The 27509-nt window shown below is 37.0% G+C and overlaps 2 protein-coding genes and 1 long non-coding RNA gene across 5 annotated transcripts in view; 2 read left to right on the top strand and 1 right to left on the bottom strand.

Annotated features, from left to right (window-relative positions):
* The window catches only part of spire1b (spire-type actin nucleation factor 1b), a 74829-nt gene that overhangs the window by 26852 nt on the left and 20468 nt on the right, over nucleotides 1–27509 (top strand). For 2 of the 3 annotated variants that reach the window (XM_073925544.1, XM_073925545.1), the window contains exons 4-9: nucleotides 1–221; nucleotides 8192–8317; nucleotides 11663–11737; nucleotides 13971–14135; nucleotides 16105–16191; nucleotides 18710–18839. The exon at nucleotides 1–221 is cut by the window's left edge and continues 7 nt beyond it. In XM_073925544.1, the coding sequence (XP_073781645.1) occupies nucleotides 1–221; nucleotides 8192–8317; nucleotides 11663–11737; nucleotides 13971–14135; nucleotides 16105–16191; nucleotides 18710–18839 (804 nt within the window). Of the gene's footprint in view, nucleotides 222–8191; nucleotides 8318–11662; nucleotides 11738–13970; nucleotides 14136–16104; nucleotides 16192–18709; nucleotides 18840–22037; nucleotides 22080–27509 lie in introns of all 3 variants that reach the window. The other variant, XM_073925543.1, reaches the window with a different exon arrangement.
* LOC141378107 (uncharacterized) lies at nucleotides 2805–4084 on the bottom strand. The gene is made up of 2 exons (XR_012391798.1): nucleotides 3937–4084; nucleotides 2805–3512 (listed from the first exon to the last, which is right to left on the bottom strand). It is a non-coding gene; the product is annotated as an uncharacterized lncRNA (long non-coding RNA).
* azin1a (antizyme inhibitor 1a) overlaps nucleotides 4284–27509 on the top strand; it is a 124801-nt gene continuing 101575 nt past the window's right edge. The window contains exon 1 of the mRNA XM_073924955.1: nucleotides 4284–4556. The gene's annotated coding sequence lies outside the window, so the exon portion shown is untranslated. The remainder of the gene's footprint in view (nucleotides 4557–27509) is intronic.

Genomic DNA, 27509 nt, shown 5'->3' with positions numbered 1-27509 from the left:
AGTCTCTGGGCATCATGATCTACAAGGCTCTGGATTATGGACTGAAGGAGAACGAGGAGCGAGAGCTGAGTCCGCCGCTCGAGAAACTCATCGACCTCATGACTAATGTCGGAGACACAGAGAGCGACTGCTGTCCTGATGAAGGATACGCCGCTATTGAGGAAGAAGAGGAGGACTCCGCCCACCCCTCCCGTATCCGCGGCTACCGTGACATCATCAAGGTATATTACACTGGAGGCACCAACAACAGAGACTGTGTTTGGAGTAGATGCTTAAATACTGTGACAAATACACTGTACACTGCAAGGGTGTAGGTTTGCACTTAACATTGGTGGGGACCAGGAACGAGTGAATAAAATCCCCCCACATCCCTGCCAAGAAATAATATTGTTTATATATATATATATATATATATATATATATATATATATATATATATATATATATATATATATATATATGTATATGTGTGTATATGTATGTATATATATATATATATATATATATATATATATATATATATATATATATATATATATATGTATGTATGTGTATGTGTGTATATATATATATATATATATATATATATATATATATATATATATATATATATATGTATGTATATATGTATGTATATATATATATATATTTTTTTTTTAATTTTTTAAAAATTAATCGCGATTAATCGCATTTAAAATACTGAAACTTTTAATTTTGGCTATTTAAATGTAAAATTAATGTAAACGTAAGACAAAACATATTTAAATTCAAAATATAATTGTTTAATACAATTAAAATTCAAAATATAATTGTTTAATAGAATTTGTGTTTAACTTGTAGCACAGATTTCTTCATGTAAACAACATACCCACAATAAACCATCAAGATCCTGGCTTGACAGCCATATTTATTACAGAAATTAAAACACAGGCATGTTAATGACATTTACATTTCAGAACAATTAATGCCAATAAAGAAAACATTGATTTCCATGTTGGATTCTAAGTGGACTGCAAAAAAATGCCAAAATACAGGAATTGCAGATATGGAAAATGAAAAATTATAATAATAAACTAGAGAATACAAACTGTTGCACTCACTGTAAAGTTTTATTGCTGTGAGTTGAGAACATTAGTTATAGAGTAGAAACAATTTTGCTTAATCCTCCTTTACATTCATCCAGTTGCTAAGACTAGGAGTATCCCGCAAGTGCACAGAGACTCCCAAATGCCCGCAAATGAATGATAATTTCTTGCAAACCGGTCGTTAAATACATTGCACACCCCTCTCGCCCCTACTCAGATACGTCGCTCACTTCACCCCTGACACAGACACACACACAGACAGACACACAACGCGCTGCAGACGTTTTGGTATGAAGGTAAATCAGTTGCGAAACTCGAGAGCTTGCAAATGTAAATGTGAGCACTTGTGATAATAATATTTGTATGTGTAGGTTGAAATGTACACTTACAGCTCTGATGTGAACAGCTGAAATCCTCGATTTGCACACACACACAACAATCCACACACTTGTGTTTTAAATTGGAAGTTGCAGATTAATAGTTGTGTATTTGTAAAATGTCATTCACAAATACAAAGTGACAGACACACGTGTGCACGGCAAATTTGATTGCATCTTTGCTCTACAACCACAGGTCGGTACTCACAACCTCTCAGATTCGTCAGTACAACTACAAATCTCCCGCGCTCTGACTTTTGCTACACATCTCCCGCGATCTCTGTAGCAGAACTCATCTGTGCACTCGCAGATGCAGAGGCGTGAGCAGCGCGGGGCGGGGCAGGTGTAAAGCTGTTTGATTGGCTGATGCCTGACCAATGAACAATGCCAGCAGCCAACAGGACTGAGGTGCAAAATAATCATTTCCCACGATTATTTCATTAGTTAGGGTTTATTTAAACTCTTTTCTGAAGAGATTCTTGATAAAAATCATAAATTCTGTGGAAATGTACATACCAGTAAAAGAGCAGCAAAGCCAGTTTATTGGCTAGAGCCAGCCAATGAGATGGGGCGTTTCTGTTTGTCAGCACACAGGGCAGCTCACGTTGTTGGAGGCCTCGAGCAATCAGAGGGTAAGTTATGATTTTTAATAATTATCTATATGTTCAATACTGTTAGCTAAGCTAAGGACTGTGCTGGGTGCTTCTCTTGTTTGTTTCTTATATAAGAAAACAGTTATGAGTTATCTAGGAGCTGCTTTCAATCATGTTATATGGTTCTAAAGATACGATTCAACCCACATGAAATAAGAAGTTGTAATAGTATTTATAGTAAATAATATTACGTTTTTGAACCATACTAACTATAATAAACTGTATTATACTGTATATATTGCAGTATCTACAACTTTGTTAATGAATGCAACAGCACACTGTAGTATTAACTAGCATGAACTTTAATGAATTGAAGTATATTTACACACACGCACACATTAATAGCAATTAAAAATAACACTAGGCGTTTCAGTTTCTTACAGATCATACCGGTTTTTGTTATTATAACCTGCATCATATCTATCTATCCATCTATCTATTTACATGTTTGTGTACAGTGTGTCCTTTATATCACTTTTTTAATTATGAACGTTACTAACTATAGGTTATTTCTCAGTTTCCTGTAAGAATGGAGTGACAGGAGAGATCAGCATGTTTCAAGTCGATGAGGAACTCAGAGAAGCTGCATAGCTTGAATAGGATGTTATTTATGCTAAAGATGACATGATGATCCAGCTCATCTACAAACACTTCAAAATGATTCAGATCATTCAAGAGGAAGCCGACCATTTATTTTCTCTTTTTACCTGCCAAGATGACTACAGATTTGAACAAAACACACACTCACCCACACACACAACTTTTATTTTGATAATTGTTTAATGTAGTATTTTTACACTTTACTGTAAGGCAGGGGTGTCAAACTCAGTTCCTGAAGGGCCGTAACCCTGCACGTTTTTAGTTGCAACCCTGCTTCAACACACTTAAGTGAAAGTTTCAAACAAACCTGAAGGACTCAATTAGTTTGATCAGGTGTGTTTAATTAGGGTTAGAACTAAACTTTGCAAAGCTGCAGCCCTCCAGGAACTGAGTTTGACACCTGTTCTGTAAGGGAATGTAATTTGTCAAATAAAATTTACAGTCCAAATAAGTGCAGCGCAAATGTCTAGTTACTTGTATTGAAATATTTCAGGGTTTTTCCTTGTTCATAATGAGATGGAGGTGGTAAATCCAACTTCATCATTACCCATCAAATGTTATCTCCTCTTTAATCCTTTGCTCAAGCCTTAACTAATGGGCAAAAAGCAAGCCATTGTGTAAAGCTGGTTGATGCTCGCTGTAATAGAGAGAGATGATGACTGTTCAGCTTATGTTGCTTAACCCTGCAGATGAGATGCTCAAAGTGGACCCTCAGCCGAGCGATGGACACTGTCTCCCTCACCTAGTTGCTCTTCCTTTGAACACACATATCATGTTGAAGGATGCAAGTTGTGGACCTAAATCAGATGTAATGGATGTAGATGTATAAATTAGAAAGAAATGAAACTGCTTTAAAATGTATTAGGTTTTACATATAAAGTATACTTCAATTAATTAAAGTTCATGCTAGTTAATACTACAGTGTGCTGTTGCATTCATTAACAAAGTTGTAGATACTGCAATATATACAGTATAATACAGTTTATTATAGTTAGTATGGTTCAAAAACGTAATATTATTTACTATAAATACTATTACAACTTCTTATTTCATGTGGGTTGAATCGTATCTTTAGAACCATATAACATGATTGAAAGCAGCTCCTAGATAACTCATAACTGTTTTCTTATATAAGAAACAAACAAGAGAAGCACCCAGCACAGTCCTTAGCTTAGCTAACAGTATTGAACATATAGATAATTATTAAAAATCATAACTTACCCTCTGATTGCTCGAGGCCTCCAACAACGTGAGCTGCCCTGTGTGCTGACAAACAGAAACGCCCCATCTCATTGGCTGGCTCTAGCCAATAAACTGGCTTTGCTGCTCTTTTACTGGTATGTACATTTCCACAGAATTTATGATTTTTATCAAGAATCTCTTCAGAAAAGAGTTTAAATAAACCCTAACTAATGAAATAATCGTGGGAAATGATTATTTTGCACCTCAGTCCTGTTGGCTGCTGGCATTGTTCATTGGTCAGGCATCAGCCAATCAAACAGCTTTACACCTGCCCCGCCCCGCGCTGCTCACGCCTCTGCATCTGCGAGTGCACAGATGAGTTCTGCTACAGAGATCGCGGGAGATGTGTAGCAAAAGTCAGAGCGCGGGAGATTTGTAGTTGTACTGACGAATCTGAGAGGTTGTGAGTACCGACCTGTGGTTGTAGAGCAAAGATGCAATCAAATTTGCCGTGCACACGTGTGTCTGTCACTTTGTATTTGTGAATGACATTTTACAAATACACAACTATTAATCTGCAACTTCCAATTTAAAACACAAGTGTGTGGATTGTTGTGTGTGTGTGCAAATCGAGGATTTCAGCTGTTCACATCAGAGCTGTAAGTGTACATTTCAACCTACACATACAAATATTATTATCACAAGTGCTCACATTTACATTTGCAAGCTCTCGAGTTTCGCAACTGATTTACTTTCATATTTTGGCCCCAACGGCCTTCCATACTGGAGCGACTCCCCTCAGATTCAACACGCATGATCACGTTCATCAAATTTGCTTAAACTAAGCGTCCTAAAGTATTACTGTATTTCACAAGGATTCTGACACAACAACGCGAAGCAGATGCTTTCATTGTGTTTAATGAGGAAACACGCTAAACTTGGAGGGCTCATGCTGAAAGGCAGAGTAATGCCCTGTCTTTGACAGCTCACGACTTCACCGGAGACGTTCTGAGTACATTCACATAAGACACCAATACTCCGATTTTAATATGATTAAGATTATACTCTCATTAAAATTCTGCCATGTAGCCTTAAAAGGAACCTTATCTTAAAGGAACACCGAGTCACGAAATGCGGAGGATTTTCTTTCGGTTCGTCATGCGGTATCAACTTACAACAGAAGTCGAAAGTTTCAAATGAAACACCCGAAATTGCATGAAACTCTGGATAACCTGTGATGCAACTAATTGTTTTATACTGAAACTTGCCTTCAATAAGTGCTTCCTTGGTCTTATCCACATTTATTGCATGTTAAACACACGTCCACCACAACAGGAAGTAAAAAAAACCTGCAACTGCGTTAATTGCGTTAATTTTTTTTAACGCGTTAATTATTAAAAATTTATCGCATGCGTTAACGAACTAATTTTGACAGCGCTAATATATATATATATATATATATATATATATATATATATATATATATATATATATATTTTTTTTTTTTATATATATGTATTGCTATTAATTATTTAACTGCTATTCAAATATATTATTAATTAATCATCTCTTCATACAATTTATTAAGTTAAATTAAATAGGCGCATAGTCAAGTCAAGGTTGTTCAGGTGGTTTGAAAGACCAAAAGTTGGATTATTATTATAATATTTGAATTTATCTTATCATTCAATTGGCCAAATTTCCCAAAAGAAAATTATGATAAAAATGTTGTTATATTTTCATGTTTGAAGAGTTCAGATGCAAAAACCTCTATATGCCATTTAATATTTACTTCTAAATTACAAATTAAAATTACTAAATTAAACATGTCTCATAGTATTATTAAAAGATGGAGTCAGGCTGAAGTTTTTCTGACAAATTGTTTCACCCGAACTTGGAGATGTTACTCTAGAGCAGGGGTCACCAATCTCGGTCCTGGAGGGCCGGTGTCCCTGCAGGTTTTAGCTCCAACTTGCCTCAACACACCTGCCTGGGTGTTTCAAGTATACCTTGTAAAACCTTAATTAGCTTGTTCAGGTGTTTTTGATTAGGGTTGGAGCTAAAATCTGCAGGACACCGGCCCTCCAGGAACAAGTTTGGTGACCCCTGCTTAAGAGATTAGGAGAACTGACAGGGTCATATACGTTTACAGGTGTTTATTCTGCAGTTAGTTTTCTGGGAATATTGTTGACAGGCTATATCAGTCTGCTTTAACATTAAACTGAATGTAAAATCCGTGGAAACACTAGCAATAGCAGCATTTTCATGACGGACTCATTCAGTATGCATGTATTTAAGTAATGTGTTGATATTTTAGTTGCACTAATGGGCTGCAAAATGCACAGACTGCTGTCAGTATGAAGCCAAGAGTGACTCACCACACCTTCTGTCCATTTATTTCATTAATGACACATTCATATGCTGCAGCACAGATCAATGTTTGCTTCTGACCCATCCTCATGTCAAAAACATTCACTACATCAACATCTAAGTGCTGAATAATTGAACATAAGGATGTAGTTATTAATTCATTCACTCATGATTCAATTTGATTCACAAGTTTTTAGATTATTTTTTTTAACAAAATGAGATTGAAGACATTTTACAGTAGATGGAAAGATGTACTTTTATCAGGCTATATCTGCATGCTTCTTTGTGAAGGTAAAATATAATATAACTAAATCCTAAATTAAAACAAATTTACACATATTTAATTTTATTAATTAATTTTATAATTTGATTGACAAATTTTAAGTTACACAAATAAAAGAAATATCTTCAACTAGGTCTTTGCATTATGCACGGTGCATGGTTTCATCCTTTGGGAATGAATTGGATTGTTGGAAGATGGGCATTGCTAACAAAATGATTAAATATTGAATTGCTGAAAAAAAGATTGACGAATGGATAAAGGCAGAGTAGAAATGAAACATGCGCTGATAACGCCACCCTACAGGGCTGATAATCACATCCTAAATAACTGTTAATCCTGTCCATAAGAACTTATAGTCCCGCCTTAAAGATCTGATAGTCCTGCCCTAAAGATCTGATGGTCCCGCCCTAAAGATCTGATAGTCCCGCCCTAAAGATCTGATAGTCCCGCCCTAAAGATCTGATAGTCCCGCCCTAAAGATCTGATAGTCCCACCCTAAAGATCTGATAATCCCGCCCTAAAGATCTGATAGTCCCACCCTAAAGATCTGATAGTCCCACCCTGAAGATCTGATAGTCCCGCCCTGAAGATCTGATAGTCCCACCCTAAAGATCTGATAGTCCCGCCCTGAAGATCTGATAGTCCCACCCTAAAGATCTGATAGTCCCACCCTAAAGATCTGATAGTCCCGCCCTAAAGATCTGATAGTCCCGCCCTAAAGATCTGATAGTCCCGCCCTAAAGATCTGATAGTCCCGCCCTAAAGATCTGATAGTCCCACCCTAAAGATCTGATAGTCCCACCCTAAAGGACTGATAATCCTGTCCTAAAGAACTGATAGTCCAACCCATAAGGACTGATAGTCCCGCCTATAAGGACTGATAGTCCCACCCTAAAGAATTGATACCCCTGTCCTAAAGAACTGATAGTCCCTCCCATAAGAACTGATAGTCCCACCCTAAAGAACTGATAGCCCTGCCCTAAAAGGCAGATAATCCCCTTCTAAAGAATTGATAGTCCTGCCCATAAACACTGATAATCCCACCCTAAAGATCTGATAGTCCTGCCTTAGAGGACTGATAGTCCTGGCCTAAAGGACTGATAGCCCCTCCCAAAAGTACTGATAATACAGTCCTAAAAAACTGATAGTTCCGCCCATAAGAACTGATGATCCCGCCCTACAGAACTGATAGTCCCACCTTAAAGGACTGAATATCCCGTCCTAAAGAACTGATAGTCACGCCCTAAAGAACAGATTGCCCCACCCTAAAGAACGTATAGTCCCACCCTAATGGATTAATAGCCCCTTCCTAAAGAACTGATACCCCCGCTCGAAAGAATGGATAGCCCCATCCTAAAGAACTGATAGCTCCACCTTAATGAATAGATAGGCTCTTGTTTGGCATCTCAACTTTTTGAATTGTCACGTATATGACCTACAAAATGTCAACAAAATTTTTCAATTTTTTAGCTTCCCTTGATTTTTTTTCTCTTTTTAATTTGCATTTAATGTTTTTCTAAAACATAAATTTGGGTATACTAGTTTTTGGAGCATTATCGTAAGTTATTTTGTAACTGTTGTGTGTGCATATATATATATATATAGCTGAATGAACTGGTGTGTGTTTTTCTCTGTCTGTAGCTGTGCACGCTTCACCTGCCATCTCCAGCAGACGCTCACAGCCACTATCAGGCGGTGTGTCGAGCTCTGTACGCCGAGACCAAAGAGCTCTGCACATTCCTGGAGAAGATCCGGAGCGCCAAAGAGGTCAGAGAAATCTCACTGCAAATACACCTCCAGGTGCTCTGCTTTCCCCCACAGTTCACACACATGCGCTATAGGGGAGCTGATGAACTAAATTGGCCATAGTGTATGAGTTTGTGTGTATGAATGAGTGTGTATGGGTGCTAGAAGGGCATCCACTGCGTAAAACATATGCTGGAATAGTTGGCGGTTCATTCCGCTGTGGTGACCCCTGATAAATAAGGGACTGAGCCAATAGAAAATGAATGAATGTATATACATATTAATACATATAGAAGATGGAAAGTGGGGATGAAACACCAAAATCACATTTCTCAGTGGTGCAAGAAATCTCAAATAATCCTACAAACTCAGATGTGATCTGTTGTAAGCCAGCATTCATGTCCTAATTGTGTGGCCATTGTTTATGTGCTGCAGGCTAATAATGTCAGCTCTGAGTTTGCACACAGAATGCGTTCAGAGCGTCTCCACATTGAAATGTCTCCTACTTTCACACAGAATCATCCACAGGAAAGTGTGTTTGCTGTGCATCTACAGCACCTCTTTATGGGCTTTTTAGTGTAAGATGAGACGAGTCGCCTTCACAAGCTGTCTCTCTCTGTGCTGCTTCCCATGGGGGTTTACTGTTACTGCACTGGAAGGCCTTTTATTTACAAACTAAAGCTGGGATTTGGCCGTAATGACGCCACCGTTTGGGCTCAGCTCCACACAGAGAGATGGCTTAAAATACAATGACAAAACAAGTGAATGTACAGCAGAAGTCACATTTATTACGCTCTTGTGATTTGTTTTCTTTTTCAAATTTTTCCCAAATGATGTTTAACAGAGCCAAACATTTTTTACAGTATTTACGATCATTTGTTTCTTCTGGAGAAAGTCTTATTTGTTTTATTTCGTCTGTAAGCGCATCAGGTGTGCGCTATTTTCATTAACCTCCTAAAGTCAAATGCTATTTTGGGATTTCCGCCTGGATTTTGCCTACCCAAATTTAAAAGTTTCCCAAATCCACATGCAGAGGTGTAAATGCAAAAAATTGGTATCATTTTAAAGAAAACCCTTTGAATTTTTCATAAAACACTATTAAAGGTGTTTAAAATATCTGTAGATGTTGTCTGTGTTATAATAAACACCTAATAAAAAAGAGGCGATTTTTGTATATTTTTTATAAACTCAAATGTGAAAGTGTACCTTTTAGGTTGTGTGTGGTCTAGCGTGCTGTAATTAATTTCGGTGGTTCCTGCACATGTCTGTAATCATAGGAAAAAAGAAAAATGTCTCTACTATAATCTATGCAAAAGTTATTGTGTTCCAACTGATGAGAGGTGCTGTACAAGCCACAGGGAGCGATCATTGTTTTCATATTTCACTATTCTTTTGTTTGATCAAACATAATTCACTGTGTTTGGAGCACGTCAGACATATAAAAGGATTACTTATGCACATCACCTCAAAAACAGAGGAGAATAGCCCTGAAGCGCACAGCATAAGGTAAGAGATGACAGCTGTCTGTGCTATCTGGGGCTGCTTATTGATCATAAATGTATTGTTTTCATTTCTGCACCATGAAAACACCGATATTTATTTGGCAACTGTTTGATACGTGAATACAATTCAGTAAAAACAATGCTAGAACCGTATGAGCACCGCCAAGAGCTTTCATTTGAGCTATAACTTGTACATGTGTCATATGAAAAATATGAAAATGAACCAATGTAAAATACCCAGCTCGGGTATCCAAAATACTGTGTATTTAAGTGTAAATAACTTTTGTACAGTAGAATAAAAACCAAAATGATGCATATGTGCATAAAATATAGATTCTACACTTTCAAACGAAAACACTTAAGGGGGTCTGGTAAAATGCTAGACCTTTAAATCCTTAAGCGAAACTCGATGACGGCCACAGCCATATCACCCTGCAGCCCAAGACCGGCTACTCACTGAAGCTAAGCAGGGCTGAGCCTGGTCAGTACCTGGATGGGAGACCACTTGGGAAAAACTAGGTTGCTGTTGGAAGTGGTGTTAGTGAGGCCAGCAGGGGGCGCCCAACCTGCGGTCTGTGTGAGTCATAATACCCCAGTAAAAGTGAAGGGGACACTACACTGTCAGTGGGCGCCGTCTTTCGGATGAGACGTTAAACCAAGGTCCTGACTCTCTGTGGTCATTAAAAATCCCATGGCACTTCTCGTGAAAGAGCAGGGGTGTAACCCCGGTGTCCTGGCCCAAGTCCCTCAATTGGCCCTCCTGATCATGGCCTCCCAATCATCCCCATCCACCGTATTGGCTCTATCACCGTCTCTCCATTCCACTAATAGCTGGTGTGTGGTGAGCGCACTGGCGCAGTTGTCCTGTAGCAGCCATCGCATCATCCAAGTGGATGCTGCACACTGGTGGTGATGTAGAGAGACCCCCCTCTCATGATTGTGAAGCGCTTTAGGTGTATGGCTATACACAATAAATGCACTATATATTAAAAAAATAATAATAAATAAATAAATAAATATAATTTAAAAAAGCACTGGTACTGGGTCTGCAGGGTTTGAGAGTTTAATTTACACATTATGTGTCCATTTTTATTCATATATCATCATAAATTTAGGATTTCCAGTTCCATAACACTAGTGCATGTGCAAAAAGCATTGATTTTAGTTAACTAATGTTAAAAATCGTGTTTCATTGCAGAATTTCATTAATGTCCTTTTTCTTTTCTTTTAATTTGGGCATGAAATAATACATTATTGACAGAGATTGGTCTAATTGTTGTTAGTTTTTAATTCATTGGTCTAATTGGTCTATTCCAGTGTCAATCAGACTGTTGAACACTAATCAGTGATATCTTGTCTGTATAAATATGTTTGTGATTCTGTTGATAGCTTGCTTTTAATCTTTTCTTTTACATTGGGCTATGCTGAAATGCTACATATTGAGTCCACAAAAACATTCCCCCAATAAAGGAAATGACAACAACGAGGCTCAGTCAAGCTGCGGATCACACTGGGCTTTTCCTCCCATAGACTTCCATTCATACGCATGCGAATGCGTCAGACCGGAAAAGCAGGGTCATACTCTGACCTGCGAAATCGCATCACTTGACTGCGTGAGACCAATCGAGGATCAAAACATGACCTCTCCGGACAGAAATTTAAAACATGAAGCAATTGCTCGCTTTTTTCAATATCTAATCATCTTGTTTAATCCGTCCCCTTTTTGCAGCGCCGCACGACAGAATTTCGCACACACAAACTCTAGTGTGACCGCAGCTTCATGCGCTGCACATTTATAGATTATGTAGGATTGTGTTCAGCTCTGCTGCTTTCTGAAGTGTTGTGTCTCTCTCTGATTGAACAGAATCTGCGTAAAATAGAGGGAGACTCTGTTGACGAGCCTGGAAGGGAGCTAAACGAGCTGCAGAATGCTGATTGGGTGAGTGATCTGTCAATCTGTCAACAATGGAGACTTCTGATTGGCTCTAATTTTGCCACATCCTTCCTCAGTTTAGTATAAATGACTATTAATATACAGATGAAGTGGTGATCTGATGGGAGGAGCATTTTAACCGAACTGAGTTGAGAAAGGAATCTAGTGTCTTCTATAGCGCGGGTTTACGAGTTTTAGAAGTATTTAGATCAGTTTTGGGTTAATAATTTAAAATTTTATTTAATTTGCTTATTATGTAGGAAAAGCTTTTTTTTTTTTTTTACTTGATCCCGTACTGCTTAAATCCCTATAAATATCAATGCAAAGAATATTTAAATTAAACACATAATTGTTTAAATTTGAGTCAAATGTGGCCTTTTAGCTTGCTTTTTAAAAGTTTAATACTTAAGAATTTTAATACCATTTTTAGTTTAACAAAATCACTTTGGGAAAAAGGAAGAAAATATAAAAAGAATAAGCATCAAGACATGAAAACATTTCACAGCGATGACCCCAATTCCAAAGATATAATACATTGCTATTAATTTCTGAGACTGTTGATCGTTTCTTAACCAATTTATGCTAAATGTCATTGCCTAATTTCCTAAGTCATTATTCTTTAAATGCTCCACTGATGAAAGTTACCTTCTTTACTTATTAATTTTTTCTGCTAAATATATTTGTTTAACAAAAGAAATACACTGACTCCTTTTATCACCTAAAGGTATAACTAGGTCATTTTATAATCATAATCCTGTTATTCATAATTCTGTTCGTATTTGGAAACAGTTAAAGACTCATTTCAAATTTACCCAAATGTCGTTTTTGCTCTCCATCTCAGCTAACCCCGCTTTTCGCCCTTCGATGTTAGATAATGCATTTGAGTTTTGGAACAGTGTAGGATTGTGAAAAGTAGGGGATTTATATGTAGATGGAAATGTTGCTTCATTTCAGCAGCTGTGTGAGAAATACAATATTCCTTCTAATCACTTCTTTAGATACCTTCAAATAAGAGACTTTGTGAAGTCTAGCATTACTAATTATGCCACAGCATCACCTATGTATCTGGACACATTTCTGGAAAGCTGTTTAAGAGATAGTAGTACCATTTCCTTGCTTTACAAGGGCTTAGAACAGATGAAAAGTCCATCTGTGGAGAACATTAAATCTCCTTGGGAAGAAGAACTTGCAGTAGAAATTCTAAGTGAAATTTGGGAACAAAGTCTTGAACTGGTTCACAAATGTTCTATTAATGCAAGACACTGTCTCATACAGTTTAAAGTGCTTCATAGGCTTCATTATTCCAGGTGTAAATTAAATAAAATATTTCCAGGAGTGTCCCCAGTGTGTGACAAATGTCAGTTCTTAGATTCCAACCTGTCTCATTCCTATTATGTGTCCCAAATTACAGAGTTTCTAGAACAAAATATTTCAAGTCTTTCCAGCTACACTAGACTTTCCGATTGAACCAGATCCTATATTAATTATATTTAGAGTTTCCGAAGAATTCTTGAGACTTACACGGGTACAACAACAGTTTGTGTAATATGGGTTGATCTCTGCTAAAAAACTCATCCTTTTGTTTTGGAAGAAAAAAGAAGTTCCAACTCTAAAATTATGGCTGACAGAGTTAACAGGTACACTACATCTGGAAAAAAATCAGGTATACCTTAATAGACAAGGTTCTGTTATTTAGCAAAAATAACAGAAAAGAAAAATAACAGAAAAGGTCCACTTTTATTTCCTTTTTACAAACTTGTAATTAATATGTTTACTATGCCTTTAGTACCTACGTTTACTGTTGGATAGCACTGGTGGGTGGTTGGTTGGGGGAATGCATGTTTTTATTTATTTATTTATTTATTTTATTATTTATTTTATTATTTATTTTATTATTATTATTATTACTTTTTATAAGTATTAAGTAATTATTAATTTCATGACTGTTTTTTTTTGTTGTTGTTTTCAATTATTATTTTATTTTCTTTACTTTTCAAATCTTTAATTGTTTGAATGCAAGTTTTATGTTTAATAAAATAAAATAATAAAAGTGTATTTTTAAGTAAATGTCAGTGAAATTTTCTGATAATAAAAATATTGAAACCAAGAAATACACTGACTCTCTGACTTGATTGATTAGGACTCTTGAATTCATTTACTGTTCTTAAGGCAAGTACATAATAACTTTTAACTGTTATTAAACGAGCTAAAACTGAACTGTAATCTCTCGTGTGGTCAGGCGTGGCTGTGGGTGCAGGTGATGCGGGATCTGAGGAATGGTGTGAAGCTGAAGAAGGTGCAGGAACGGCAGTATAACCCGCTGCCCATAGAGTTTCAGCTCACGCCATACGAGATGCTGATGGACGACATCCGCGCAAAACGCTACAAGCTGCGCAAAGTCATGGTGAGCTCAGAGAACACAACAGGCGTTTGTATCTGGACACTATGAGTTTTGTGTGGTGTGGGCGCATACATGTATATCAACACAAGAGGACAGAGAGAATATTTAAAGGGCACATAGTTTACCCCTTTTTTATGATTTATTATTAGTATTATGGTTATTCTGAGTGTGTCAGTTTAGGTTCAGTTCAACACACAGCTCAGATTATTTTATTATAATGTGTTCAGAAGTGATGGTGTATTCAGAGCTCGCTGTTTTAGGGGCGTGTTGCTTCACATGAAAATTAGTTTTGGCTTCCCGCCCAACGTAACAAGGGGGCGGAGCCAAGAACTCCCACGCTCTGTGTTTGCAACAGACAGGCTGACAGACTAAGCTAAGCTAGGATCAGCATTCAGCTGTACATGTACGACTCGGACACAGACCAAGCGGAAAGTACAAAATCATTTGTGTCTTTGTATAGTTCTACAGCCAACTGTGTGCTAGTTTCAAGTGCCGAGCTTGTACAATGAGACTAATAACCACGCACACTGAATTAACTTTGACTGAGGCACCGGATGTGCCGCGACACGACACACCAGACACTCTCAGTGGTGCAGCAGAAACATGAAGTGTCCCGAATCGTCGTACCATGCAGCGCCATGCATTCCAGAACTCCAAACACAGGCCTCCACCAGGACAAACACAACGGCGCCCCAAGTCGGCGACCGCCCAGCTGCCGACCTGAGGCGACGCCACTTGCACCCTGACAGAAACCCACGCCCAGAACTCCGAAATGCACGGCGCCACGCAAAGAGGCGCTTCTGGTGTGCGACCTGCAGGCAAGTTTGTTATAATATTTCCAATGGAGAGATGCGCACATAAGACAACGCGCTCGCACTTTTCCAGCTGCACCTAGTTAAGATCACAGGGAGCTTCTGTGATGCGACCGGCTGAAGTTTAAGGTAGACGTAATGAAAAGTACACATGTTTGCAAACCTACCAAAAGGTACAAACAATAATTCTGATTAAAGCGATAATGCGGAGAATGTTGATCTTGTGTTGAGCCCGATGAGCCTTACATCTAAAAATAGAGCACGGGTGTTCCTTTAGTGATATCGCTTTGACCAGCCTGATCTCACGAGAAAACGTAAGTATTTTACGTTTTGCCAGTTTAGTGGCTAATTCGTACGAATTCGTACGATTTCAGTTGTACGAAATGATACGATTTTAAAAAGGAGGTGTGGCACCTAACCCCACCCCTAACCCCAACCGTCATTGGGGGATAAGCAAATCGTACTAAATTGTACGAATTAGATCGTACGAATTCATACCAATTAGCCACTAAATGAAAAAGTTACGAATTGCCGTGAGATTGTGTTGCTTTGACTCACACGCTGAAAATGGTGGACATGAATCAACAAACTGAGGATATGTTGACGCTCCTGTCAATCAGCATTGGTGGGCGGGGGGGCCGCACTCCTATGTCAAGTTGCGGTCGCTCTGAATACCGCTCCAATTGGTCCACTGTTTTTATGTTGTTAAATTAAAAAAAAAAGCTGTGTGTGTTTATATCACCAATATGACTATTAAAAAGTAGATTTTACACCATAGGTGCCCTTTAAATAACTGAGATTGAGAAAAAAATAAACAATAACTATATACAGTTGACATCTAACTTATTCGCCCTCCTGTGATTTATTTATTTTTTTCTTAAGTATTTCCCAAATGATGTTGAACAGATTCAGGAATTTCTCACAGTATTTCCATATATTATTTCCTTCTGGAGAAAGTCTTATTTGTTTTATTGTGGCTAGAATAAAAGCAGTTTTTTATTTCATTACAACCATTTTAAAGTCAATATTATTAGCCCCCTTAAGCAATATTTGTGTTTCAGATGTCTGCAGAACAAACCACTGTTATACAATGACTTGCCTAATTACCCTAACCTGCCTACAGAAATGTGTTCAGATCTCCGTCTCTCTTTCTGTCTCAGGTGAATGGAGATATTCCTCCCAGGTTAAAGAAGAGCGCTCATGAGGTCATACTGGATTTTATCAGATCCAGACCACCTCTCAATCCTGTGAGTGATCCTAATTCACATCTTCTCTATTCATCAGGGCTTGCCTTAGGCCGTACTCACACTAGGTACAGTTGCCTCGAACCGGGCCAAAGCACGGTTCGAGTATGTCCCCCCTCCCGTCTCCCCCGACGGCCCGCGCTCACACCACAAACGGGCTTCGGCACACTTATGTCATCGCTGCTGCGCTGTTCAGTGAGAAGCGCTCTTTCACTCAGCAGCACAGTGGAGATTTCTCTAGTTATATCGTTTCAGTCGTTTGATATGCCGTCAAATATTTCGCCAAACAGTCCTTAGGGATGCGGGGACACGCAGTCAGATAATTCGCCGAACAGATCCGCCACTTTTGGCGCTCATAAACAATCATAAAGCTCTCGTGCTGCAGGAATGAGGAGGTCTGCTGAAGGTGCAGCTGTCATCCAGTGAGGGGTTTGTGTCTTTAATAAGCTACGGCAGTTTGCGTTCACTGAACAGTAAGAATGATTAATAAATCCATATGAAACAGTCCCTTAAAAGACACGTCTCGCTTTCAGTTTCGGGCTTTGGCGCGTTTTGCACTCACACACAAGCGTACCGCGCCAAAACCCAAGTGAACCGCGCTCAGGCACACCTCTTCCAACCGGGCCAGGGCCGGCAAAGTGAACCGTGCTTGAGCCCGATTCAGCGCACTCACACTTCTCAAACAATCCGGGAAACGGGCCTGGGCACGGTACGGATGGCATAGTGTGAGTAGGCCCTTAGTTGATCCAATTCCCCTATAGCGCATGTGTTTGGACTGTGGGGGAAACCGGAGCACCTGGAGGAAACCCACACCAACACGGGGAGAACATGCAAACTCCACACTGAAATGACAACTGGCCCAGCCGGGATTCGAACCAGCGACCTTTTTGCTGTGAGGGCACAGTGCTAACCACAGAGCCACCGTGCCGAGCCACCCCGCACCCTGATATAGTTTGCTTTAATTATTTAGCTCATAAAAATTGCTATTACCTGTTTATTTCAGTATGATCATTACATAAGTAAAAGTTTTTTAATTAAAGTTGCTGATAAAATAGTGTGTTTTTGCAACACTCATTGACAATATCACATATCGCATATTTTCCCTGTATCGTGTGCTTAATTTGAGCTGGATCCTGTTCCGGAAAATCTCAGATATTTGTGTTTTGCTTTCTGGTATTTTTTTTAAGGATCCAGTGTGTGTGTATGTGTAAGAGAGAGAGAGAGAAAAAGAGAATGAGTGCAAGAGAAGGCTGTGTGGATTGTGCGTGCGCGTACACGCACATGACGGTAGTCACCATGCGCAAGTTAAAGCAAAAGTCGCGTTTAATTATTGGCCCTCAACAATATTTTCAGCCAATCAGCTTTCTTATGTTTACAATCACTCTCATTGGTTGGTTGGTTGGTGAAATGTTAAATGTCAAAGTGGCATACCTAAATAATGTCTGTATTTTTAAAATAGCAAAGAGGCAGTCAAGCAAATTTTCATTTTTAAATCCATGAGTAAATCTGATAATGAGCCTGATCAAAAAAGATCTCGAGGAGATGAAACCCTGCGAATGGATCAGGATAGCGGGAGACAGAAGCAAAGCGATCTCAAGTTAGCCAGAAAATATGACCGAAGAGGTAACCGCGGGCTCTTCTTGTGAGCTATTTAATCTTTTTTTTTTTTTCAATTGGCACATAATATGAAGTAATAATAGAAGTGGACTAAATAGTGATTGTTTTGTAGCTACATGTTTTATCATCCATGACTGGCCTATAACGTTATATGGCAGAAAATAGTTATAGACCGTTCAGAAATGTGTGTCTTTTTTGTGCTATCACCATTTAATGGCGTCATGTTCCAGTAAAACTGAAATTGTGTGGTGGACGTCGGTCACGGTAACTTTTGTTTCCTGGTTTTGTTCTGGGTATTATTTATTTACAAATTAAGCACTGATCGTGTGGCCCTGATTAAAATTGTTTACAAAAAAAAAAAAAAATGACAATGCTTTCCTCAATAGAAAATCAATGTAGAGCAGGGGTGTCCAAACTTGGTCCTGGAGCTCCAACATTCCTCAACACAGCTGCAAGGATGTTTCTAGAAAGCCTACACTGAAAAAAATAATTCAGAGATTTCTTGTATTTACTCAATGTTTTTACGTTAAGTGGTCGTAAACAATTTATTTGTGTTGAATTTAAATAAACAAATTAAGTTAAACATCATTAAAGTTAATTTGTTTGTTTAAATTCAACACAAATAAATTGTTTGCAACAGTTCTGCATGCAACACTTTTATTAGAGCTTGATTAGCTAGCCCAGGTGTGTCTGATTGGGCTTGGAGCTAAACTTTGCAGGACCTCCAGGACTGAGTTTGGACACCCCTGACGTAGAGGGTTGGATATTTTCCTCCCTGGTGTGGGCGTGGCCTAAATGTGCTCCGTCTGTTTTATTTGCTATGGTGCTGCTTTATGATATCAATATTGTTTGACAAAATTCACTCAATGCATCTTAAATACATTAAATATATGCGTTATTTTAGGTGGCAGCACGAAAACTCAAGCCACAGGCCGAACGTCCTCCCAGCTTACATGAGCGAATACTTGAAGAGATCAAATCAGAGAGGAAATTGAGGCCCGTGTCGCCCGATCAGATCCGCAGGAGTCGATTTGGTAAGAATACAGTACGGTACCTGCATTTAAGATGAACAGAAATGTCATTGTAAAAGAGTTGTCACTTGATCTGAATGTGCATCATGGATCATGTATGAAGGTCACTGCACACACTCACAGCTCCATGTTGTAATCAGACGAGTGACGTTCAGCTCACATGAACAATCACACAAATAAAGACGCCTTGACATTTAGTCTGATTGCAACACAAGTGCCATCTTCTATGTGTGGCCTGAAAATGCTTCAAACATGGCTGATACTGTCATGAGTGTCTCTTATTGTCTCAATGGCACAACATGCCAGCAGTGACGGCTCAAGGATTTTTTGTTGGGGGTGCATTACTTGTCAGACGAGGTGCTAAAAATGAATTCATTTGAGAAATGACGGCTTCATCTAAATAGCACTCGATCACCTTGATTTTTTATACAAAGAAAATTCAAAGGCATTTAAAAAAAAATACTCTTAATTCTCATATAAATAAATATTAAATACTTTAAATCAGTGGTTCTCAAACTGTGGTACGTGTACCACTAGTGGTACGCAGGCTTCCTTCCAGTGGTACACGGAGGAATGAAATATGTCATGTACATGCTACGTATAATTCAAAATTTATAAAAAATTATGTATATAATATGCCATATATTATATATAGGCTATATTTCTGAGGTAATCTGCCAGGTTTTTCAACTGTGCAGAGTTGTAGCTGCTTTACTGGGCCTACTACACTACTGTATTTCAATACTGCTCATTTTGGTGGTACTTGGAGAGACAATTTTTTTCTAAGGTGGTACTTGATGAAAAAAGTTTGAGAACCCCTGGTTTAAATAATAATTTGTATTATTATTTCATTTCCTTATTTATTTAGTTATTTATTTATTTATTTAAATTAGTTTCTTACACATATATACAGTGCATCCGAAAATATTGATAGCGCTTCACTTTTTCCACATTATTTTATGATTTTTATGTCTTATCCCAAAATGGATAAAAGTCATTAATTTCCTCAACATTCTACACACAATCCGCCACAATGACAATGTGGAAAAAGAGTTTTGAAATTTTTGCAAATTTATTAGAAATAAAAAAGCTGAAAAATCAGATGTGCATCAGTATTCACAGCCTCTGCTCAATACTCTGTTGATGCACCTTTGGCAGCGATTACAGCCTTAAGTCTTTTTGAATTTGATGCCACAAGCTTGGCTCACCTGTCTTTGGGAATTTGTGCCCGTTCCTCTTTGCAGTACCTCTCAAGCTCTATCAGGTTGAATGGAAGGTGATGGTGTTCAGCCATTTTCAGATTTCTTGAGAGATGTTCAATAGGATTTAGGTCTGGGCTCTGGCTGGGCCACTCAAGGACATTCTCTGAGTTATTGTGAAGCCACTCCATTAATATTTTGGCGGTGTGCTTTGGGTCCTTGTCCTGCTGGAAGATGAAGCGTCGCCTCAGTCTGAGGTCAAGAGCACTCTTGTGCAGGTCTTCATTCAGGACGTCTCTGTACATTGCTGCATTCATCTTTCCCTCTATCCTGACTAGTCTTCCAGTTCCTGCTGCTGAAACACATCCCCACAGCATGATGCCAACACCACCATGCTTCACTGTAGGGATGCTGTTAGCCTGGTGATGAGCGCTGCCTGCTTTTCTCCAAACACAACGCCTGGCATTCACTCCAAAGAGTTGAAGTTTTAGTCTCACCAGAGCAGAGAGTTTAGTTTCTGATGGTCTGAGAGTCCTTCAGATGCCTTTTGGTAAACTCCAGGTGGGGAGTGTCTTCCGTCTGGCCACTCCTCCATACAGGCCTGATTGGTGGATTGCTGCACAGATGGTTGTCCTTCTGTAAGGTTCTCCTCTCTCCACAGAAGAACGCTGGAGCTCAGACAGAGTGACCATCAGGTTATTGATCACCTCTCTGACTAAGGCCCTTCTCCCCCGATCACTCAGCTTAGATGGCCGGCCAGCTCTAGGAAGAATCCTGGTGGTTACACATCTTCCACTTACGGATGATGGAGACCGCTGTGCTCAATGGAACTTTCAGAGCAGCAGAAATGTTTCTGTAACCTTCCCCAGCCTTGTGCTGTAGTGTAGTCTTGGCTGTAAAATGCGAATATGTGCAACCTTTTAGTGGAAGGTCTTTTTTTAACCAGAAAACAAGGCTTCATGTATATTTATTCACCATAATGGGAATAAATGGCCACTTATTTTTATTTTAAACATTTTTTAATAGTATATAATTACACACAGGAACATGCACACATAGGGCTCAACCTGTGCAGTGCACATGCCCCTTTTAGTCTTGGATAGAAATCCCCCCCCAACCACCCCACCCCCGCTCTTTAGTTCTCGAGCGACATCCACTCCCCAGCTCTTCAGTTCGCGCACGACAGCCCCCCCAACACCCGTTTTCAAGTTGTGCGCGACAACACCGCCACTGCCCCCTACCAACCCCCCCCCCCCCCCCCCCCAACTTTTCAAAAATTTTATCCAGTTTTGGGAGACTCTATTACTCAATTAATTTAAGGCAATAAGTTTACTCAATTAATTCTGTTCAGTAAACTTATTCGGGTTTTCGATGTAAGAAGAGAGGGAGAATTTTGGGAAGGATTGGGGTTAATGCCTTTAATACACATTGTCATTTCTAATTTAACGTAACCTTTCATTGGTTTGTTTTATTGTTAAGCTACAAAAAAAGCAAATGTTTTAATTAAATGTGAATAAATCCAATTTTTGAAATAAGCATACTGTTGCTTAACGTGCAAAGGCAGCTTGGCTAGTGTATTCGGCATTAAACTCCATTGTGTTATATATGGAATTCTTATGTTTTCATTATAATAGGGCCATTATAAAATGTAATATATAATGCATTAATTAATATGATTATGAAAGTAATGTTTTCTATTTATTTTGAATTAAATGAGGAAATTATCCATGGCAACTTTGTAGTACAGTTGGATATACAGTACATATCTTCAGAACACTGCCCTCAATCAAATTAGGTTTTTAGCCCTTCAAAAGAAAAAGTTTGGGCACCCCTGGTATAGATTATGCAAAATAAGGCAAATTAATTCAACACATATATTTTCATACACAGAAGCTCACCCGCAAGCGCTGCCACTTACACTATAACCTGTCTCCCTAATAATAATTGTTAATTGACACTGTTCTGCTGTTGTGAATCTAAACTCCTGCCTGTTTTCTTGCAGCCATTCGGCCTCTTAGCATGTCTCAGAGTTTTGATTCCTCAGGTAAAGCTGTGCTGTAGTGCTGTCTGTGCTGAATCAGCTTTATTTGTTGCGTCTCATGTCATTTCATGTCCAGACATTCATTTGAGGGTCTAAAGATTTCTAAATTTGTTATATTTTTAATGGCAAGTGTCAGTAATTAAGATCATGATATATTTTAATAAGGCCATTTTGTTATAGATATTGTTCATATTCAGAGACCCTTAAATGAAATGTGACCAAATGTGAAAACTTTGATAAAGTAAGTGGAATAAGTGGTTACTTATTAACACTTTTTTTGGTTATTTATGATTATTATTATTATTATTTTATTTATTTTTTATTTCTCCAAACTTTTTTTTTTTAGAATATGCAAAAAGGTACATAAATTGGGATCATACAAATATAAAGAAACATCAACAAAAGCAACAAAAAACAAAACAAAAACAACAACAATAGTCAGGTACTGGTAGGTGCGTGTGTGTGTGTGTGTGTGTGTGTGTGTGTGTGTGTGTTTACTATAATAATAATAACTGACAACAACAATAATAATAAACTACAAGTACACAACTACTACTTCAGAAAGTTACTAATATTACAACTACTACTGCTGCTACAGACACAACCATGGCTATTAATACAATGTCTACTAATACTGATACTACTACAACAACTACTACTACTGATACTACTACAGCGTCTGCTACAACGAATACTACAAAAACAACATCTACCACTACTACTACTGATATTACTACAGCAATCACTGCTACTACAACATCTACATCGACAACATCTACTACTGATAATACTACACCAACAACGACTACTACTACGACTACTACAACACCTTTACTACTTCTGATACCACTATACCAACAACATCAACTACTACATGAACCACTACAACTACTACTTCAATAATCACAACCACAATCGATACTACTACTACTACTACTTCTACTACAACTACAGTTACCTTAATAACGACATTGGTATAAATACTTGATATAAATAGTGATAATGAGGAGATAACCAGAGGACAAGTCAAAACAGTAATAATAATTATAATGATAACAAAAGTAAAAGTAATACCATTAATGATGAAAGTGACGAGGTGATGATTATTATTAAGATATTCGCCCTCCTGATTTTTTTTTTTTTTACTTTCCAGATATTTCCCAAATGATTCAGGAATTGTTCACAGTATTTCCTATAATTATTTGTTTTATTACGGCTAGAATAAAAGCAGATTTAAAGGCATTTTAAGGTCAATATTATTAGCCCCCCTAAGCTATATATTTTTTGTTTTGTCTCCAGAACAAACCACTGTTATACAATGACTTGCCTAATTACCCTAACTTCACCCTAATTAGTTAAGCCTTTAAATGTCACTTAACGCTGAATTCTAGTGTCTTGAAGAAAATTTAGTCTAATATTATTAACTATGATCATGGCAAAGATAAAAGAAATCAGTTATTAGAAACTAGTTGTTTAGAAATGTGTTGCACACTCTATTCTTAACTATTGTGTGGTGTTTAAATGTGTTTATATTATAAGACACCGGCTAACTGTAACACACTCTGATCTGAGAGCAGGTTTTTACAGAATGAGTCGCTGTGAAGGGTTTTTTCAGGGAGGATGAGTGTGCAGAATTCAATCTGAGGATAAATGGAGTGTTCAGGATCCACAGACAGAAGAAAGTCTGTTTTCTTCAATTGCAAATGCATTTTACAGTTAAATAGCGGCATCACGGTACTGTGATGCTGTTGAAATGGTAATACCACCTGACTTTCTAATGTACAACAGCTCTAAATGGTGTTTGGAAACTTTAGTCACATTAACAGTGGTCTAATCTATTACAAATTGAGAAAATATTAAAGCAAAATCAAGGATTCTGTGCAGGTTTGGTGTAGGTTAGATTAAAAAAAAACTAAAAATCACAATTTTAGGCTTTTAAACGTCTTGAGGATTGCATTAGAAACATTACATAATATGTTTTGATTCTTTAATAATTTTACCAGGTTTTAGTCTGTAATTTTGCATATAAATATATGAGCAAATCTATCGTGGTTACATTTTTAGGGCACCCGTAGAATTGTTTTCTTTAAGTAGTACAAACTACGAAGGGATCAAAGCATTGTATAATACCCAGTAATGAGATTAACTGTGCCATTAGAACAAATATATATGGAAGTAACCAGTGTTGGACAAAGTTACTTCTAAAAGTAATATATTACAATTTTAAGCCTATCCTAATCTTAAAAAATAAAAATACATTGCTCACCTTTGCTTAAAAAGTTACTAAGAAACACATTTAGTTTCTTAAGATTGTAAAATAGTACTTTTAAAAGTAACTTTAATCAACAATGGAAGTAACATAATAAACTGAATATAATTATAATGATTATGATAATGACAATAGCACATAAACATTTTCATTTAATTAACAAGTGTACTAAATATAGACCTCTACCTTTAGAAAAACATTATTATTTCTGCTTTTATAGGCTCATTTTGTAATTGAGGATGATTTATTTAGCCTAAACTATATATTACAAGCAAACTTTGTGTCTGTTATGCAAATGTATCATTATCAAACCAGGACATGACATGCTCATCAATGAATCATTTAGGATTAGTACTCGTTGAAATGCTCCAAAACTCTTTAGAATATAGATTTATTTGTTTGTTTCTTTATTTATTTATTTGCTGATTTATTATTTTATTTATATTCAGTGGAGTTGTTCTTTATTTCGCCATGCAGTCAAATTACTATAAGCTGTGTTACAGTACAGTTGTGACAGATGTTGTGATATACAGTTGAAGGCAGAATTATTGCACCCCCCCCCCCTTTTTTTTTTTATTTTTTTATTTTATTCTTTTTTATATATTTCCCAAAGGATGTTTAACAGAGCAAGGAAATTTTCACAGTATGTCTGATAATATTTTTTTTCTTCTAGAGAAAGTCTTATTTGTTTTTTGTCTTTTGATTTTTTTTCCATATAATTATCTTTATAGGATTTTAACAATACAGACAAAGCAAAACATCTTCAAAAGATACACAAAGAAAATTACCACACCAAACACAGCTCAGATTACATATAAAAGAGCACTACCCCACATTAAACAGATCAGAAAAAAAGGATAATAACATGTTTTTCAGATAACAATACAGTTACAATATTCCTTTCAGCATGATAGGGCAAAGACCAGGTTCCAAATAATCAAAATATAGAGTCCAAACTTAAAAAATATTATTATTTTGTGTAAAACATGGGTAAGATGTTCCAGAGGAATTAACTCAAAAATTGTATTGTGCCAACCTTTAAGTGATGGAGATTTATCACTAACCCAATTAAGTAAAATATTTTTTCTGGCGGCAAAGGTTAATATATTATACGATTTCTTATTAGCTGATGAAAAAATGTGTCCAATAGGTAAACCTTAAATCAATGAAACTGGGTCAAAATCCAACGTCAACTTTTTTGTTTTATTTTGGCTAGAATAAAAGCAGTTTTAAATTTTTAAACACCATTTTAGGGACAATTATTAGCCCCTTTAAGCTATTTTTTTCCTATTGTCTACAGAACAAACCATCCTTATACAATAACTTGCCTTATTACCCTAACCTGCCTAGTTAACCTAATTAACCTAGTTAAGCCTTTAAATGTCACTTTAAGCTGTATAGAAGTGTCTTGAAGAATATCTAGTCTAATATTATTTACTGTCATCATGGCAAAGATAAAATAAATCAGTTATTAGAAATGAGTTATTAACACTATTATGTTTAGAAATGTGTTGAAAAAAATCTGCTCTCTATTAAACAGAAGTTGGAGGAAAAGATAAACAGGGGAGCGAATAATTCTGACTTCAACTGTAGGTCTTAAATTTCATTTAAAATGTTCCTGATGGACTTAAACATTCATAAAGCGATAGTTCACCCCAAAATTTTTACCCTAAACTTTACTTTCAAATTTGCTCACTACTACTTTTCTGTTGAACACAAAAGAAGATATTTTGAAGAATGTTCGACGCCGGTAACCATTGACTTCCAAAACACTGGTTTCCAACATTTTTCAAAATATCTGCTTTTGTGTTTATTACGCCTCAAGTCTAGGGGGAAAACAGCATGGGCATAATAAACGAAAAAACAAATTTGTTGGGGTGTTGGATTTCACAAACTAAACAAAAACTTAATGCAAAAGATCCCCTTCGGTCGAAAACCAAACTCGGACACTCAGTTGAGAGTAATTGAATAGATTTATTATTAAAAAAAGTAGTAATTTTAATGAGCATCTATTCAGGGTGGCCACAGGCCAAAATAACAAACTAAATAATCTGCAAAGTAAATGAACTAAACTATCTATAAATATTTGGTCACACTTTACAATAAGGTTTATTAGTTAATGTTAATTAATGCTTTTACTAACATGAACAAACAATGAACAATACATTTACTACAGTATCTGTTCATGTTAGTTAACGTTAGTTAATGAAAATACAGTAGTTCATTGTTAGTTCATGTTAACTCATGGTGCATTAAATAAGGTTAAGAAGCATGGACTTGGATGTTATTAATGCATTAGTAAATGTTCAATTATGATTAATAAATGCTGTACATGTGTTGTTCGTGATTAGTTCATGTTAGTAAATGCATTAAGTAATATTTAATATTTAAAGAAAAATATTTAAAGAAAAATACAGGAAGCTTACCTTCCTCCCTAAACATAAACATAGTCAAAAGAAATCAAATAGATAGGCAGGCCACCCCTACAAACTCAAACTCTCAAAAGAAGTTGAACGTATTCAATGGTAACAAGTTTGAATGTTGGTCGTCGGCAGGAGGGGTAAGGGAAATCCAGGAGCTCCACTCCCAGCAACCATCGCAGCACAAATGAGTTCCTCAAACCCTGCCAGAAGCTCCTTTTTATACATGCTGGTATAGAAGCCTATGGGATAACAAAAAACAACAAGAAGGCGGGACAAAGAGAAAGACACATGCAATACGCTATAAAAAAAATATATATATTTCATTAATATATAAGCATAATTTCTCCCCACATCGCTATTTCATTTGGAATAATAGAGACATTTTATCCAAGCGCAAATCTCTTTTTTTAAATAATTGGTTTGAAAACAAAATTAATCTAGTTAGTCAATTATATAATAAAGAAGGTGTACTCTTTTCTTACGATGAATTCCTCTTTTATTACAAAATTTCAATTACCCAACAAGAATTTTCAACTGTTATTAATTCAATTCCTTCAGGGGTCCATATGTTATTTAGAGAAATTAATCAAGTCCATGCTTTTGATGCATCGTCTTTTGATGTCACTAAATCATATGTGGGCAAAACCTGTTTTAATATATATACCAAGAGGAATAATAAAGCTATCCATACCCTTTTCCAAAGAGAATTTATTACTCTACCTTATATTCAATCTTATTGGA

Source organism: Danio rerio, chromosome 16, assembly GCF_049306965.1.
Source record: "Danio rerio strain Tuebingen ecotype United States chromosome 16, GRCz12tu, whole genome shotgun sequence".
In the NCBI taxonomy this organism is placed as follows: Eukaryota; Metazoa; Chordata; class Actinopteri; order Cypriniformes; family Danionidae; genus Danio; species Danio rerio.
The sequence above is the reverse complement of the archived record's forward strand: the minus strand, read 5'-3'. Positions and strand labels throughout refer to the sequence as shown.